General features: G+C 35.6%; 1 protein-coding gene across 1 annotated transcript in view; it reads right to left on the bottom strand.

The window, feature by feature from the left end:
- Positions 1-1,331: 1,331 nt before the first annotated feature.
- Positions 1,332-20,430, bottom strand: part of LOC145988722 (uncharacterized) — a 34,401-nt gene continuing 15,302 nt past the window's right edge. The window contains exons 3-4 of the mRNA XM_083123831.1: positions 11,241-11,483; positions 1,332-2,527 (exon numbers count right to left, since the gene is read on the bottom strand). Of these exons, the coding sequence (XP_082979957.1) occupies positions 1,870-2,527; positions 11,241-11,483 (901 nt within the window). The 3' untranslated portion in view covers positions 1,332-1,869. The remainder of the gene's footprint in view (positions 2,528-11,240; positions 11,484-20,430) is intronic.

Raw genomic sequence — 20,430 nt, 5'->3', positions numbered from 1 at the left:
AGATTAATCCATCAAAACAAGATATTTTGGACTTAGTTATCATTCTGATACATTGATTTTGTAATTGTTAAGGTTTTCGTGGGTGCACCATGTATTCACCCACACATGCAAATTGTAAGGCACTCGAGTTCCAAAGCTATTCTAGCATTGAATACTTATGCACAAATTTTAAAAATTGAAATGAACTTGGTTTCTGATAAACTGAGTGCCTGAAATAGCAATTGCATTGTTTATCAGTTTCAAGTAACTTTTTAGTTGCTGCATTTCGTAAGATATTGATAATGTCCAAGTCTGTAGGTCCATCTGTCAGTCACTATCTTGTAAATATAAAGGTAACTTCCAAGCTGTGTGTGATGGGGCCTGTCTCATCTAAAATTTGTTTCCTAGATACTACTTTCTGAGTTTTGATTTAAATGAACAAATTTCACATCTTATACACACATTTCAATTTAAATGTCAAGTTATTTACCATAAAACTATTAAACATTCTCATGATAAACTCTTACAATTAAATGAAGGGAACTTGTGCTGCAACTTTTCGGCAATATCTCTATACAACAATTTGAATTGACTAGCCTGATGGGCGAGATTGGAGGGAACCCTAGACAATAGGGAGTCCCAAAATGTATTGTTGATACTGTAACTTTGTTATGACCAGTGTTGTATAGCATGACCTTGAGAGCAATGTTTTTTAATGTAATGCTCTCTATAACTGACTTTTGCTAAAAGTGGAAAAAACTGTTAATGATTCTTGCACACGTGTGATAAATTCATCTGCACATGATTAACAAATTTATTTATGCGTTTGCCAGAACTACAATATTACCAGTCCAGTGCTGTTGCTGATACATTTACAGCTCGCCAGATATTGGAAAAATTTGAAATAATAATAGTGCTTGTATACTGTCTTTTTTCCTACAGCTGAGAAATATTCAGATATTTCCATTGTCTGGGGAACATTTCCTATAGACAAGTACTCTCAGTATTGGCTGATAATTTTCCAAATGTGATATTTCTACAGCCTGGAACTTAGCGCAAAATTCTGATATTTTGAAATTAATTTTATTAATAGAAAGATACAATTGGTTTTGCACCATGGCTATGTGGTCCTGGTCCTCAAGCGCTGGTGGCCACAGGTTACCATTACAAGATACAATTCATGGACACTTCTTGGTTGTAGCAATCCCACTGAAAGGAAATGGTGTTGTTACAATACAGAAGTGTCTGCCTGTGCCAGTAAAAATTAATACTATGATTGATTATTTATATGAAAAAAAAAATAAAGGGAAAATCTGAACTGTTTTGAAAATAATACACAGCATGAATAGGTTTTGAATTTTATTCTCACTGCGATTCAAACCTTCAGGATGAAACTGGATCCCATTCAATGTTAATTGCTCATTTGCAGCAATGTTCAATGTGGAGTACATTACAACACTGATATATATATTTCTTTCCAATTATATACAACCAGTTAATTTTTTTAATTTACAAAATAATATATATATGAACATGGTTTCTTATGTTCAGCTGCATTACAACTTTAGATGTGAAATAGATAAACGGCATGACCAACAGAAATAAACAATAAAATTCATGGGTATCATGTATAAAAATACAGTCACTTTATAATTTGGTCATTAATTTCACAGTGAAATATGTATTTTTTGTACTATAGTACTTTCTTTATGACCCAACTATTATATAATTCTATCTCTACATACCTACAGACAGTTATGCTTTAATTTATATCACTTCTTGTAAGACATTATTCACTCTCACACATCTAACACAAATATGTCATCCATATTAAGAAAAATACACAAGATATTCCATTACATATATACAGATTAATGCAAAATTTCTCCTTTAATCTTGATTAATATCATCATCTGCATCACTACCTTTACTGTGTTCGTGAAGAACAACATATTCTCTTGAACTGTACCCAAACTTGATAACATCTTTTTCAAACAGTTCAACATATTTTCTTGAATCTACTTTGTTGTTGTTAACAAACGTCCCATTGGCTGATTCCAAATCAATTATATATGGCCTAATTTTCTTCCCTACGGTACCGTCATCTCTTTCAAACGGCACCATCCGGTACTGCAGGGCTGCATGTTGTTTCGAACACGATGGATGGTCTATTGGGATATCGGCAATCTTCCTGTCCCTACCCATCAAATATGCACTCTGCCTATGAATGTACAGTGTCGGCATTTCACGTTCCCCTTTGAACACATACAGCCTCCATCTTCTCTTTGGCTTCCTAGCTTCAGGCGGTTCACTGTATTTTATAACAACACCGTTCACCATATTAGTGTCTTCTGTTAATTTTCCGGAGAGTCCAAAATCTGGTTTTCCTTTATTTTTCTCTTTCTCCTTTTTCACGTCACCATTGTCTTCCTTCTTGCCCCACTGTGGTTCCTCACTGTCGCTCACTGGTTCCTCCTTTATTGGACGGTTTGGATCAAATTTTACATCATCATCTTCCCTTCTTCCTCTACCTTGCCTATTATGATTCCTGGAGTGAGAGAGAAGCATGCAATTAAAGTAACAGAACTAGGCAATTTCATTTTGAGGGTTTAAAAAAAGCTGAGAAATCAATATGTGTGAATACTATAGCTCAGCAAAGTGTTACACTTTTTTGAATATATTCACTAAAGTCAATGACTATATTTATGCTTACATAGGCTACACTTTTTTTAACAAAAAATTTGGCAGAAAAAATGGGGCATGGCTTATGTTCATTTAAAAAAACAACAACTTATTCTTAATTAACTTTAAAAACTAGTGATACAACCAACATCTTCATTTGGGCAATTATCTGAAAAGTGAAACCAGAATATCAAATAACGAAGTTGCAATATTAATTTTATATTCTTGGTATTTAGGTAGAGTACAATCCAAACCATCATGAGAAACAGGTAAATAATTAGAATATATTAAAAAATAAACATCTGTCAAGCTGAAGGTCAATTTACAAGTGAAAAACTATAAAACTTGATCTCAGGTACGGATATATTTTTCTAGAAATCAAAGGAGAAAGGTAACACTCACCAGACAGTGGAAAAAATTCAAATTTTCGTTAGCTTAATCCTAGCATCTTCAGAGTAGGGTTCAGTCTCTTTCGAATTTTTTCCACTGTCTGGTGAGTGCTTCCTTTCTCCTTCTTTGATTTTTATTTAGCCCTTTTGGTCCTCCTTGCTTTTATCCTATATTTTTATAGATATATAATTAACATATTTGAATAATTTTTATTTATCAAATAAAGGGTATTGCATATTGAATATGGAAATAAACGAATTAGTATTTTAATACAATGCAAAACTGGCATTTTTAAAGTACTCCGTGCCCTTGTCCTGTGCATCATGCAAAATATTATTTTTTTTTGTTGAGAAAGAATTTTTTTGTAGAAAAACATTTCAAAACTAAAATATACTTTCAATACAGAGCATGAAGTACTGGGAATGCAATTATTACAATTTCATTCAAGCCACTGAGACACCAGTGCAAATAGTTTTCGTGTCCCGTGCATCACACTTCAAAGCATAACATCTTGAAACTTGAACCGTCCTCAGTAATTAATTAACTATGAGATAAGGCCTTTTTTTTTTTTTGCCTGATTGGGTACAGTAAGTTATTAGTCTTCAAAGGCCACTTCCAGTAGTTGTTTTGATTTAATTTTATTTGGTTTGGTTTATTTTATTTAGTTTTTCTGCCACTTTTGGCTAATTGCGAAGATGGGGATCAGTGATGATATGAAATTTATGAATGGACACTCACAAACACCCATGCCCAAGATGGGATTGGAACCTGGAGCGCCTGGCATCGTAGCACGATGTGCTAAACACTTCGCCACAGGGGCCGGCCAAGTGGTTGGTATCACCAACCTTCACCATTACGGGTATCTCATAATCATCAGCAACCTTTCTCGCAACTGCACCGCAATAGTGTTCGTCGTCATATCTTACTATGTCCCAGTCACCAGTGCTGGAGCCTGTACTTGCATTCACATGAATTTCTAATTCATGAGGTGATGCGTTCTCAGGGGTATATAAATATCTACCTTGAACAGCTTTGATGGTATGTATAGATTTGGTGCCTACCTTTGGCTGAGCATCATCCTAACTACTCTCTCGTGAAATGCTTCTTCATTTATCAAAATAACTTTAGTTTTGGGCATAAGATTTCTAATTACTTCTGAATAATCTGAAGTAGTCTGTACAATTGGTGCAGATTTACTTTTTTTGCTCATTACATGAGTACGAATGAGTGATTTTGCTTGTCCACTGATTCCACCTACTACTTCCTTCCCATGTGAAGTTGCAAAATACTCCCGCATTACTGTTTTTTTGTATTTGCAACCGAGTTCTTGCAAAAACAAGGCTTATTACTTTTGAATTCTGAAGATGTTCGTTCATTCGATCATATAACTTCATCAATTTTGGTGATGGTTTCCGATTTAGAATCAATTGCTTCATACAGAGTACCAACAAAGCAAGTAACAGTAATTTTACCTTAAAGCATTTATCTTAGCACACAAGATATATCTGGCATTCCCCATGAAATGTTGAAGCAGCTGTAAACAGTGTACAGGATATAGGATTGATTGATTGAGTTGGTGCTTTAAGTCCACTTAAAGGACTGGACCTACAGTTTAAAGTGGGATCTGAACCATGTACCTCCACTGGGTATTGAACCCGGAGCCCCTTGATTACAAGGCGATGATGCTACCACTGCACCATCGGGAAGGCCCTTAGGATACAGGAGTTTAGTCCTACACTGTTATCTGCAAATCTGTAATACCATTATGCAGAATTAAATAACATATAGTTGAATATATTTATGAGGTAATTTTTCTTAAAGGCTTAAAATACCAAATCTTTTGTCCTTGAGATACTTTAAAAATAGTGTTGCCATCTTTTGAGAGAGTTTATGGAGACAGACCTCTCACCTGCAGTGGAGTGACAACATAATGGAGAGAAAGGCCCCGGGCATCACATATTAAATGTCCCGTGCATCACACAAGGAAAGAAAATATTAAAAATTTGTTTTTTTAAATATAAAAATGTTGTTCATTGCATATTGTAGTACAAAGTCTTTAACAAACTGTGTCTAAATATGGTACCCTGAGACTTCTTCAAATCACAGAAATAATCAATTAAAAACAACTATGTGTTTCTCACATGTTTTTCTAAGTCCTGTGCATCACACAGCTTTTTTATTTAATTTTGCATTGTTAATTTGAGAAAGGATTTTATTTCTCGGCATATGGTAAGCAACCACCCAGTATTAAAAACAATGAATATGAAAGATCTGTGCAATATCAATTAACCAGCATACCAGACTCATTTAACCATGTGCGAATGCACCGTGCATCACGTAGAGAATCACCCATTTGAGTACTTATTGTTTCATCATTTGACTCGCCACTGACCATTTAACTAAAGTAATGATGGAGAAACACAAAATTCAAGGCAAAAATTAGAACATTTGTTATAATGAAACTAGAGAAGAGGGGGGAAAATCCTGCAAAAGTGCATTTTGAATTAAAATACGGCCATTTTGCATGACAGAAGAAAATTCACACATAATCCCCGAAATTCAAGGAATTGCTGATTACAAAATAACTCAACTTCAAAACTGTTTGTTCTGCCTGGTACCATTATAGTAGAAATGAGACAGATTACAGGGTGGCCACTATAGGAGTATCACAAATTCAAGCATATTTCCAGATTTTCAAGGCTTACATTCCAAAAATTCAAAGGTACAAGTAGATGTTTTAACCTTCCGTCTTACCGACTCTCACCAGCCACACACATACACAGACAAATATATTAACAATATAAATGGCCTATGTGATTCCAATATATCCAAAAAAATTAATTGAATTGAATTAAATGGTATATACTACGTTTAAAATATTTATTTTAAGGTTTGGTGTTTACATTTACAATTTTACATATTCAGACTCAAAATACTTCTATAAATATGTCACAAATATTAAGGGACATACTAATCTACGAAAAATTGTTAATTGTATAATAATTTCAAACTAAAATTTACTTCAAGATATCTTACCTTGCAATAATCTTCCGTCTGTCAGATACATTGTTCTAGCAAAATAAACGGATTGAGAGAATTCTGTTTTTTTTTCCCTTACAACTTTCATTTCGTCCCTCAATAAAGATAAAGTTAAATTGTGAAAAACTTGCCTTAGGGCATTTATAAATATGTGTAAATTCAATGGGATTTAAAAGTTGCAATTTTTCCAGTCTACGGAGAAAAATCCAAGCAGAATTCATGCAGAATTCCAGGAACCAATTATTCACACATAATTCCTAGAATTCGAGGAATTCCTGGTGAGTAGCCACCCTGGATTAATCAGTAGCCTATTGGTATCAGCCAATACAGGCATATCAGTGTATCGGTAATATTACTGATTATTTTACTGATCCGCTACATTTATAAATACCTTATAATTTAGTGCAAAATTCTGCCATTTTGTTATAATATTTATGGATAATCTCCCTGCCCCACTTTTTAAAAAAGTAAATATCTAAATAAGCAACTACTTTTGCATTGCAGTCACCTGGAAACAGCCATTTATTGAGTAAGGAAAAATCTTTTATAAAATACCTAAAAGTACTTACGTTGGTGAGTATATGATTTCCGTGAAACTACGTTTCGGGATGTAACTACTCCCTTCATGAGGTAGACATGCTATGCCATTCTTACCATACCTCTTGATCCATGTTTATTTGACACAGCCATGACACAGCCAATGGTGTAATTAAATTGGCATAGCATGTCTACCTGATGAAGGGAGTAGTTACATCCCGAAACGTAGTTTCACGGAAATCATATACTCACCAACGTAAGTACTTTTAGGTATTTTCTAAAATAGTTTTTTCTTTTTATATTGTACTGATAATTTATATTACGTGAGTAAGTCACACCTGCATCAATATGAAAGTATTGAGTAAGGTTAATGAACCCTTCAAGGTCTTCAAGGATCATTTGGAATTTTATATTGGATCGACAGAATATCGGTAAATTTTATATCGGCACTTTATCGGTATTGGCCAAAATTTCATATTGTACATTATAGTGGTGGTTGATATTTTGTTTCTGATTTCATCCTTGAGCAAAATTCCAAGAAATTATTTTTCTAGAATGGAACAGTCTTAAAAACAGTGGCTTTACATCTGTGCAGCATATACGCTCCAAAACATGGTATTATTGATCAGTTAATTTGTAGTTAAATATTTTGTACATATTTGGTCTAGGAATTAATTTGTGCGCCTGGACAAGAGATGGCGTAACGAGCGTATCATCCCATAGTTCCGTGTAGCCACACATGCGTTGAAAACTCCTGTCAGCACGCATCGTTCGTAGTATAGGGTAGTTGACTGACGCGTCAACAACAGCATTTTGTAGTCAACTGAACATGGTGCAGTTCGTGCCAGATAAAGTGTTTTTGCGGGGTGTTCTGCTTCATTACTTTAACATGCAGAAAAGTGCTACCGAAAGTCATCGTATTTAGGTGGAAGTGTATGGTGACCATGCGCTAGCTGAGCAAACGTGCCAGAAGTGGTGATTTCAGCTTGGAAGACCAAGAGCGACCTGGACAGCCAAAAAAAATTGAAGACGAAGAATTGAGAGCATTGCTCGATCAGGATTTGTGTCAAACGCAGGAAGAACTTGCAGAAGCATTAGGCGTTGATCAAACAACAGTTTCCAAACGCCTCAAAGCCATGGGAATGATTTAAAATATGTCACATTGGGTTCCACATGAATTGAAAGACAGAGACGTTGAAAGATGAAAAACCATTTGCGAATTGCTGCTTCAAAGAGAGAAAAGAAAGGGCTTTTGCATCGCATTGTTACTGGCGATGAGAAGTGGATCCATTACGAGAACCCGAAATGAAAAAAGGCCTGGGTGAAGCCAGGTCCATCACAACCGAAATGAGATATTCACTGTGCAAAGGTTATGCTGTGCATATGGTGGGATATGAAAGGTGTGGTGTACTATGAGCTGCTGCAACCGGGTGAAACTATTAATGGAGAACGTTATCAACGACAATTAATGCATTTGAAGCAAGCTCTGGCCAGGAAACGACCAGAATGGGAGAACCGACATGATAAACTTATTCAGGGTTCCCACGCAAACTCCAAATCCATTTTCCCTGAGTTTTCCAGAATCCTCATATTTTTTCCAGAGTATTGAATGCACAGTAAAAGACTACTATAATTTTACAATGGCCTCTTCCATTTCCCCTCAGAGCCATACCATCCTCACCTTCTTTATTACTGTTGTTTTCTGATGCAAATAACAAAACTAGTTCAATAATAAAATAAAATTACACTTCTTTGCATGTAATTAAGAACAAAGATGACCAGTTTTCTAGAACTTTAAACAACTCTGAAACAATTTCTAACATATCTGATATAGAACATTGAAATATTTTCACACTTTTCATAGATGGATACAATATCAATTAATCTGTAATGCATACAATAATAGTTAAGACAAACAAATTATTGGAATTTTTAAAACATATAACAATGAAGTGACAATTATTACTACTGATTTAAAAAGGAATAATAAGTTACTGAGACTGAAATACAAAACAAGAAATGTACTTAATGTCGGAAACAGCAAATTAAGAAACTTTACTTCTCAGAAGCTTCAAGTTTTTTTAATTGTTCTGCAATAGACTTTGCTTCTTCTTGCATCTTTTGTTGTTTGGCTTGTAAAGCACAGATCTCACTTGCTTTACGTTTCATTTCTTTCCTTTTGTTTTCTTTGTGATCACATTTCTTTCTCATCTTTTGGAATGCTTCTTCATATCTAATACATGCACCTGTAACACTCTGGATCATATCTTTACTTACTCCTACATTTGACACCCCTCCTACCACTTTCACTGCATCATAAACTTGCCGAATAGCCACAACAGACTCTTCTTTCAAGTTTTCCATTAAAACCTGCTTATTTACAGAAAACCCACATTCCACATATGCATTGTCATGTGATAAAATCAAAACCAACTTAACAGTGCTCCATAACTCAGAGAAGTCATCCTTGCCCTTCATGACACCTGTAAAAAAAGAATCTCGTGCATCAGTTTTGATTGAAAAGTTACAAAACTTCTCTTTCAATTTCACTACTGACATCGTGCAACAATGTCTTAAACTGGCGAATTACTTTATCACCAGTTACAGCCTTCATTCTCTTTCTCCTGTATCAGGTCTTCCATGCGCTGAGCACATCCCTTTGGAAACTGAGTCATTTGCTTTAGAACTACACAACTGGAGACTCTCACCAACCTGAACTTAAGAGGACTACGTTCCACAATCTTCTCTGTTGTTGGTTGCAAAAAAATTCTGCAGCTAGTAAAAAACATAAGCTTCTTCTTTTCATTCACCTCTTTAGCTTCCAAAGCAGCTTTGGCACCAATTCCAATATCAATCTTTGTCAAAGGAATCGAGTTGTCAGAATTCCTGACATCAATTTGCATTAATTCAAAACTATTTTTTGCATTGTTCAAGATGTCACTTTTTACGAATCTCCCCATTACATCTCTAACAACACTTTCTAGGGAGTCGTGAAGAAATGGGAACATAGGTTTGGGGGTTTGGAACATTGTCCAATATGTCATTCTGGCATATCTGTTGAGAAAACTATTTCACTACATGATATTAATGTAGATCTGCTGGTCTTACAAGTAATTCCATTTTACACATATGTGAGCTATTGAGACATGTAAAAATTCACGTGTCATGTCATGACTATAACAATAGTTGAACATGATCAAAAACTTAAAATATGAACAAGTATTTATGAACAGTACATAATTCATATACAGCACTAGTAAGTAAATATTTAAAATTCTGTTCTAAATGCACTAAATACACAATCAACAATATTGTACACAAAATATGGCAGAAAATAAATATTTCCCTAAACAGGACACATTTTTTTTACTATTTTGTAAAAAAAGAAGGAAGAAAAAACTTAAAACTACTCCCTAATAAGGAAAATCAGATGAACAGGTTATCTTTATTATGTGTTTTCCACATCTTAAAATATATTTTACGTCATGTAAATGATCGAAATCAGTTAATTAAATTTTAAAAAGTGCAAAATTTATGAGGGTATATGCTTGGTCACCAACCCTGGAATCACATATAAAAACAAGAAACAGACAAACAAATAGATATGAGTTCCTTGCTGAAAGAGAAATGCTACAACAGCTTGGATTATCCACAGACATGAGCATATTATAATCCCTCAGTTTTGCTTCATTGGGAATCATTAAACAATTACAAGATTTTCCCTGAGATTTGTATTTTTTTCAAATTCCCTGAGATTTCCAGGTTTTCCAGGTGTGTGGGAACCCTGTTATTTTTCAACATGATAACGCTCGACCACATGTCGCAAAACCGGTCAAAACGTATTTAGAAAATGTTGGATGGGAAGTTTTACCCCACCTACCGTATTCACCAGACGTTGCTCCTTCGAACTACTACTTGTTCGATTGCATGAATAACGATTTGATTGGACAGCGGTTCACTTCTTCAGAAGATATCGAAAAATGGATCTCTGACTGGATCGCTTCAAAGGATGAGGACTTCTATCGCCACGGAATCCGTAACTTGCCTGACAGATGGGCGAAAGTGGTGGCTCGCGATGGACAATATTTTTCTTAAGGTATTTATGTATTTTGTGTTTGAACTACAGCTTCAATGTGTGCGTAACAACCGCACGAATTAATTCCTAGACCAAATACTTTGTGCAAAAACAATTTAATGTGAATTCAGTTTTATTAAGAATGCACAGATGAGAAAATTTCACCAAGAGGAATATAAAATTGCATGTGTGCAATGAAGAACCTACATGGTTTAATTCACATAATTAGTAAATGCATGTAACAGCTAATTGCAATGATCTTTGCCTCTCAAAATGAATCGGCATTTAAACATTGGCTTTACAACCAGCATCTATGTACACATAAAAAAATATAATGGCATATTTATGCACTAAAATATAGGCAATTTAAATATCAGACCAGGATAATTATCTCGACAACTTTACTGATAAATAAAGAAAGATTTTGGAACTTTTGCACCAATTGGGGAGGGGGGGATTATAACCACTTGTTAAGGAAAAACTTTGTATATTGTCTACATATAAGCAAACATATGCGCACACTCAGGTTGTTACATACCGCTGGTCATCACGTCCTCTCCTTCTTTCAAGTGAATGTGGCCTCCTTGAGTTCTCTCTCTGTCTCCTATCATCAGTCCTGCTGCTTTCCATTTCTTCTTCATTGTATCTATTGGCTTTATGCCTTTTCCTTCTGTCATGTGCTTCATTCCTCTTCTCATGGTTCAGAGGTCTTCGGTGGTCACTGCCTTCATCCCCTTCTCCATCAACTAGCCCGTGACTTGTATTCTGCCTCTTGTGGGGTCTATGAAATAAATTTCTTTCAAATGAGTATTAATTTAAACCATAATGTGAAATTTGTTTTAATCGACAGCTGCCTTCTCCTAGGGAAACTTTTGGACCGAAGGAACAAGTGGTGGTGGTGGGGGGGTGTTTGCTACACATGCATGATCTACAGACGGAATTTCACGCACACTATTAAGAAAACAGCCCAGTCTGAATGAGTAACTTGTGCAGTTTGTTGTGTCAATCTCAATGTTTGTTTCCAAGTGTAAATGTCACTTGTGGCTTCAGTCAGAAAGCTCCCTAAAAGTTAACATGTTACTGGCTTTTTTCACCTCTCGATAATATTACCATGCAGGATTGATAATCTCATGATTTTGCACGAAATGTTACAAATGCAATGCAAATGCAAAAAATATTTTTTTGGAAGTTCCCGAGAGAGGTAGCAAGATTTACATATTACGGTCAAAAAGGGAACCAAGCACAATGTGGTAATATGAACTTGTTCAACCTAATGAAGAATCACACAGAGGTTGATATGGTGGAGGCATGGAATTATTTAACAGCAGCTTTAGATTTAACTACCGTAGTGTAAAATTGTGTTAACTATTTATTTATAAGTAAAATTTACGCACAATATGGGCAGATGAATCCAGTTGTAGTCTTCCAGTCAGGGGTATTGCTAAGTAGCCCCATATTTCAACTCTCATAAAGACAAGTGTAGTAGAGATAACCCTACTTGCTGGGACTTCCATTTGGTGTTTGTAATTACTATGTGCCCTAAAAGGAGGAAAAATGCCATATTTTCAGGGATTGCTCATGGTCAATGCAGACACCATTGCACATCCATAACAAAGATTATGGTAATGTTAGTGACAATGGATTTTTATTACCATGCAATGTTAATTGGACATTATTCTTTGTTTGGTGCTTTTACCTATACCTAATATTACGTTTTTAGAGAGCACCTCTTCTCACATCTATAGGTGGACAAATTTCTTTTTGCTGGTGGAGGGCATTGAACTGCGACAGACCTGTGATTTTACTACAAATCAACCACTCCACTGTGCCTCCATGGTAAAGTAATGCAGAAATGCCTTCCTTTCCTTTATAATTACACAGATTTGCATGTCAAGTTAAATATGATCTACTACTCAATAGAGGTGTTCACCATCTGGAGGAGGACAGACTTCACCCTCCAGAAAATGTGTGAGGGTGTAGGTGCAATGCACTTATTGCCATGGCCAACATGGAAACAAACAAATTACACACAATTACCACCATGACACTGCAATATGTGCAGCTAGAATGTACACTGGTTATAGTATCACTTCTGTGTCCAATGGGATGCTCAAGTTTCTACTGTTTGGGGATGCCTTCAATTACCTTCTCCCAAAAATGCAAGTTACGTTTTGCATGGAGTTTGGCTATAGGGCAAAATACAACTGTACTGGTTTCCTGTCAGTCTGTGCTGTTATTTGGATGCTGTTGCCAATAGAATGATATTGACTGCTTCACCGCAGGACTTTACATGTTGCAAGAATTCTTCACGCGATGCTGCTTCTATTTGCTTTTGCACTTCAGCACCAACTCCCTTGCATCCAAATGCAAAAGCCATGATGAAAACCTCATTGGAGCAGGATAGACACTTAAGTGGGCCATCCATTTGCAAGGAAGCATGCATCCTTTTCTCCCCCTCAAGGTTGTTGACCCTCGCGTCAGGCATGAGAATGGTTTATTGCTGCCGCAACCAGATGTGAAAGTGGTGGATGGGGGAGGGGTTGCTGCTGTGGGAAGCCGGAACCTATAGGGTTAACTTGACAGGGCAAAGTGCAAGTGAGGGCACTCCTTCCCCACCAAATATTTCATGTTTATTAAAATGTACAATGGTAGATGAATTTTTTAAAATCTTTTGGAACCTAATGTTCGTGTTCTGACCACCCTCCCCTTCTAAAGTTAGGCTGGTGCCGGAATCTACAGGCAATGGTGTATACTACTCCACAGCAGCGGTTGCTGGTTAAAAGATGTGGTTTGTTTTCAGGTACTATCATCTGCTTTTTTTTGGCACGAAACGGGTACAGTTGTTCCTTTTGTCCTATAAATATCTTCTGGACTGAGCATGTTCTTACCTGTCAAAAATGAGGAACAAAATACAAAAACACAGCACAAAATAACACATTAAAATTCTGATGTTTGGCAAGTTTCCAACCTACATTGTCAAGGAAGAAGCTGAGGTGGACTAATTTGAGTTTTTGTTCTTTTCTCTCCCTGGTTTCTTCTTTAACAATGTGGATGGAAACCCATGAAACATTGAATTTTTAATGTGTTGTGTTTGTTCTGTTTTTTTTAAATTTTGTTCTTGGTTAACATTTTGCATACAGTGTAAAAAAAAACTGAAGTGCTGCAAGATAAATTTGAGTTGATACTAATACCGATATACACTGATATCTAAACATGGAAAAAATTATGAATATTAGAACATTAAGTAATTGATAGTAAATAATATTATCAATAAGAATGTTTCTCTAGTGGCTACAATTTCTTGCTCAATGTTTTGATGCACTGCACATTCATCTTTTTCAAAGAGTCAAGTTAATATTAATAATATTCTTTATACAAGATGTACAAGGGAGGTTATTTCAGTCGTTTACCGTCAGACTGTCGGCCGTCGAGCACTCCCTTCATGCAACAGTTCCCGGCAAATTGACTTACAGGAAGTCCGTAACAGAAACCGCTTGGTTTGTAATGTTTCCACTTTTCACAATTACAGTTACAATTACAATTGAAATAAGCACGTACCTTGTCGCAAGGATGCTGGAAAAGGTGTCCTCCCAAATACAAATATTTCTGGCACCTTATTTCTGACATCTAATCTTGGATTAGACATCGCTATTTTATCCTCAGTTTGACAGGAATGGAAGACAGCATCCCGGCGCATAAAGCAAACCGAAACCGTAAAATGATATTTAAAAGTAATAATAATAATGATGATCACTAACCTCCTGTGTTATAAGAGATGTTGAAAATGACCTCCTTAACAGCAATACAACACGTTTCTTAGGTTCAAGAGATCCTGTCTCTCATAATTGCCTGACCACTTTTCTGCAAGAATTCGTTTTCATGTAATTATCATAAATAAAAACTCTTTGTTCAAGACTATATTTGTTTAGCGGCATAACTAATGAATGAATAACAATTAACACACAATAAAGCACTAGCACTGAATAGCACTAACTCAATAAAACAGTATAAAAAACACGCGTACTGATAAACGCAAACAGAAGTGTGCATGAGGGTACGGTACACTCACTACGTCTGGTAGCCGACAGTGTTGCTAACCATTATTCGGCAATGTTCCTACAACTGACCAAATGTCCCTACGCCAAGTAAAGCGACTAAAAAAAAACAACACCTCATGAGCGTGCAAAACAGAAGATAAAATATACACATTTACTTACCAAATCTTTCTGCTCGGTGCTTCCACAATTAATGAAGGAGCGAATTTACAATACAGGACCCCTGACCGATTTTTGTAATATTTCGCATAATCACTAATTGAGGCTTCCTAATCACGAATTTGAGGCTCACGTGTAGAAATTGCAAAATAAGTGAAATTGAGTGGTCCGCGATCAGCACGATTGCTCATTATTTACTGGAAGATTTTGTGTTTCCAATACTTAAAAAAACAAAATATACATTCCTGATATTACTACGACCCCAAATTTTAACTGTTTGCCTATCCTAACCTAACCTAACCTTACCTGAATGGTTCATGGGGCTATTCGTCAATGGTTTGTGGGGCTACCAGAGCATGGTTTTTCGACCCCAAATTTTAACTCTGTTTGCCTTGCCTAACCTAACTTAACCTAACCTTACCTAGAATGGTCAGTGGGGCTATACGTGAATAGTTTTGCGTTAATTGTGATTACGAACCGATAAAAAATCTTATATTCGTAGCACTTTAACGGCAAACGTTCATCATCGAAGATGCCATTTTCGTATCCTGCACTTTTACGATCGATGCACTATTGCCAAACTTACCTGTAATCAAATCAATCCACACTCCACATGTTCTTCTACATCGTGACTGTCGCTGTCACATGTAAGCAACTTCTTTGGGCAATATACCGAAATCCATAAGTTTATTAATTAGCCCACGGCCATCCTCCTGCACATTCCACCTAACAATCTGTACAACATTAACAACATTTTTACTGTTCTCTTCCGCCATTATTACACAATCCATGCTCTCCAAGTATGAAATCAACAGTGTGCCAACGCTGTAGACAGCGTAACTAATTGCGAACGTCGTCAATTGTTCATATCAACAAATATGGCTACCATATTTGTATACTGAGAATCATTGCGAGAATTGAAAAGCTTATTTTACAACTTCTACACGTTAATGAACATTTTTTTTTACCTCACCCCATGTTAACTTGAGATAAATCATCACGACTAATTATTTCATGAGTATAAGACATAGCATAGAAATTACAGAATGGTCCGTAATTGTAAATTCTTGCCTTAATGAATAATAAGGGTGTGCGGGACAGACTTTTTTGGGTCGGGACGGGAATTTTTGTAAACCCCGACATTCGGGCCGAAAAAATTTGCTTTTCACTTTAAGTGATTGTTTTTGCATTTCTAGAATAAAAACTTACAATTTCCGATAAGTTCCAGAAACTTACAATGCAGAAAACGTTGAGAATTAACGACTTTTTAAAGTGACCATTCGATATTTCCCCGACTGTTTGGGATCCCGAAAAGTCAGGAAGTCATTTCCCAAAATCGGGATCGGGACGTGAAATTTTTTTTCCCGATCCTGGTCCTGACTTTTCGGGATCCCGCACACCTCTAATGAATAACGTTGAGTCGTTTACTGTTGATTATGTTATTTGAAGTCATACATGCCGCTGCTGTGAAGAGATAGATGTTGGTTGGTGATGCTGTATTTCCTGCAGTCTTGAACAATTCTGGTCCCATTTTATTTATCTTTTTTTGTTTTTGTATCACTTAACATTGAAAATATTCTTTCCGTTTCCACGTTAGAATGTGGCAATGTTAGCAATATTTTCGCGAGAGTGGAAATGTTTTCCAAAAAGAACTTGCCTTGAAAGTTCTTGGTAACCGATAACACGTTTCAAAATTCTGATGGAGATTTGTTGATTAGTTTATTTTTCTCCTCCTCGCTAAAGTATCCAGATAAAGTAATCCATTCATTCCAAACCGAGCATGAAGAAAGTGCAACTGACTAGCGAGTAAGCTTTGCACCTTTCTAACTAACTAACTAACTAACTCTCTAGCCTTCATAAACCCGAAGGTTCATGGCTGCAGCAACACAGGCCTTCCATCTGTCCCTATCTTGAGCAAGATCTATATACTCTTTTCCATCCCTACCGATTTCCCTTAGGTCCATCTCAACGTTTTCCCTCCATCTTCGTCTTGGCCTTCCTACAGGTCTCTTACCATCAGGTTTCCCAACAAGAATCCTGTAAACTCCTCTTTCCTCTCCCATTCGTGCCACATGGCCTGCCCACCTAAGTCTTCTTGGTTTAATTATTCTAATAATATGTGGACATGAATACAAATTATGTACTTCTAAATTATGTAACCTTCTCCACTCACCTGTCTCCTCATCCCTTTCAGGTCCAAAGATTTTCCTAAGGATCTTATTTTCAAATACTCTCAATTTATGTTCCTCTTTCAATGTAAGGGACCAAGTTTCACATCCATATAATACTACAGGCAAAATTACTGTTTTGAATATTTTAACTTTTAGTTTCTTAGATATTAAACGAGAAGACAAAAGTTTATGAAGAGAGAAGTAACATGCATTTCCTGAATTAAGCCTACTTTCTATTTCCTCTTTAATATAATTTTCATTTGTTAATATTACTCCTAAGTATTTGAATTTGAAAACTGGTTCAAAAGAGTTGTTATCAATAATTAGCTTTTGATTATTACCTAACACTTGGTTTCGGCCTGTAAGCATATATTTAGTTTTCTCTTTGTTAACTTCCAAACCTATCTCTTTAGCAGTTTTGAAAAATATTTTAGCATTATTCTTAATTGTATTCACATCATCCCCCAGTAAGTCTACATCATCTGCATATGCTAACAACTGAGTCACACCATTTAATTTTAGTCCTTCTTTAGTTTCCCTTACCTTCCTAAACAGCATATTCTAAGGCAAAATTAAAGAGCAATGGAGATAACGCATCTTCTTGTTTTAACCCATCATGAATTGTAAATTTGTCAGACATATTAATACCCACACGAATTTTACTTTCTGTTTCACTGGTGCATATTTTTATCATACTAACAAGCTTCTTAGGTATTCCAAACTCTACTAATATATTATATAATTTATCTCTTTTGACCGAATCATATGCTTTTTTAAAATCAATGAATAGCTGATGGACATTTTGATTATATTCCCACTTTTTTCAAGTGTCTGTCTGATGTGAAAAATTTGATCTGTAGTTGATCTGTTACGTTTAAATCCACATTGATAATCACCTATAATTTCATTAGCATATGGGGTTAGTCTTGTTAAAAGAATGTTAGATAATATTTTATATGTTGTTGAGAGTAAAGAAATTCCACGGTAATTATTGCAGTTCATTTTATCACCTTTTTTAAACACAGGAACAATTATGGATCCTTTCCACTGTTGAGGGATTTCTTCTTTATTCCATATTAAACAAATTAATTTATGAATTTGACATATTAATGAATTTCCACCATATTTAATTAACTCAGCTGGTATTAAATCAATGCCAGGTGCTTTGTTATTCTTTAGCCTTTTAATAGCATCTTTAACTTCAGTCAAGTTAGGTTCTGGAACTAAAGGTTCTGCTGTGTGGACTTCATTTAATTCTGATTTATCTCCTACATGGACATTTAAAAGGTCATTAAAGTAGTTCTTCCATCTATTTAGAATATTGCTTGGGTCAGCTAGAAAATCACCGTCTTTATCTTTTATCAAGTTTACTTTAGGTTGCCACCCCTTTCTAAACTCATTTACACCTTTATATAAATCTCTGATATTTTTATTTTTGCAGTTTGTTTCAATTTCGTTAATTTTGCTTTTCAAGTAATCTCTTTTTTTACTTCTAAATGTGCGGTTAATTTCTCGCTTTATTCTATTATAATTGTTTAGATTTGTATCATCAGAGTTATTTAATCACCTAAGTCTAGCCTGATTTCTTATTTCTATTAGATTATGACATTCATTATCAAACCATGGCTTACTTTTTCTCGGTTTATGGTATCCTATACTTTCTTTAGCTGCTGATTCTATTGCATTACGTGTGTGCTCCCAATTCTTATTTACGTCTGTTTCATTTATATTTTCATCATCATTTAAATACTGCAAAATATCAAATGTATTTGACAGTTTAATTTGGTAATCTTTCTTAATTCTTTCATCAGTAAACTTTCCTGTATCAAATTTTATAAATTTTAGATTTTGTTGCTTATGATTTATCACTCAGAGTCTTTCTCTTAATTTAACAATTACTAAATAATGGTCACTGGCACAGTCAGCACCTCTATGTGTACGAACGTCAATTATACTAGTATGCCTTCTCTTATCAATGAGAATATGATCTATCTGATTTTGAGTTTTACCATCTGGAGAAGACCAGGTATATTTATGGATATCATTATGTTTAAAAGTGGTACTTTTCACAATTAAATTCTTTGAGGTTGCAAAAGTAATCAATCTTATACCATTATCATTACTTAATTCATGAAGACTTTCTTTACCAATCGTGGGTTTAAATGTCTCTTTGCCAATCTGTGCATTACAGTCACCTAACAGAATTTTCATATCATACTGAGAAAATTTATCAAAGACCTGTTCTAACTCTGCATAAAAATCATCTTTAGTATTATCATCTTTATCTTCCGTTGGTGCATGTATGTTTATTAAAATAATTTTGCAGCACCTACCCTGTAAAACTGCATATGATATCCTATCATTAATAAATTCTACTGTTTTAAGAGCCGAGATAATTCTATTATTTATGAAAAAGCCTGTTCCAAAATTATGATTTTCAGTACCACCATAGAAAAAAAGCATAATTTTTAGTTTTACAATTACCTTCTCCTGGCCACCTAACTTCCTGGACAGCTACTACATCTAATTTATACTTAACTATCTCATTAACTGTACATTGAAATGCCCCAGGCCGGTAAAGGCTCAGAACATTCCAGGTGCCTAATTTAATATCCTTATTCCTAATGTAGATCTTATCCTTAGTCCAGGGACCTCCCAAAGTAGTCCCCACCCGGAGATCTGAACGGGGGACTATTTTACCTCCGGAATATTTTACCTTGGGAACATCCATGGCCTTATATTAAACTTTGCACCTTTGCACAAAAAAAATGTTCTTTTCCAAGATTGAAAAAAATTCCTTCGTTTTCCCTCATTTGGTAAAATCTGTCCCTACGCAGGCGAAATATAGTGAAAGTCCCTATGCGTAGGGACATGTCCCTACGGTTGGCATCACTGGCGACTGGTGATGCGTTTGTTCAGTATGAAGCACCCTCTCGCGGCTGACAACTCCCCCAACTCCCAATAAGCTGCCGGCGCTGTCGCGACAACTGAGGATAAAGTAGCGATGTCTAATCTAGGATTAGATGTCAGAAATAAGGTGCCAGAAATATTTGGATTTGGGAGGACACCTTTTCCAGCATCCTTGTGACAAGGTATGTGCTTATTTCAATTGTAATTGTAATTGTGAAAAGTGGAAACATTACAAAGCAAGTGGTTTCTGTTACGGACTTCCTGTAAGTCAATTTGCCGGGAACTGTTGCATGAAGGGGACGGCTGACGGTAAACGACTGAAATAACCTCCCTGTATATGGCTACAAGGACCATTTATCAATCTATGTGATATAAATACACTGGAATACTGTTTGTTTTCATTTCCTCACACAAAACACTCGATACTCTCAGT

This window comes from Lepisma saccharinum, chromosome 6 (genome assembly GCF_977018435.1).
Source record: "Lepisma saccharinum chromosome 6, izLepSacc3.1, whole genome shotgun sequence".
Classification (NCBI taxonomy): Eukaryota; Metazoa; Arthropoda; class Insecta; order Zygentoma; family Lepismatidae; genus Lepisma; species Lepisma saccharinum.
This window is presented reverse-complemented; position numbering and strand designations above follow the sequence as displayed.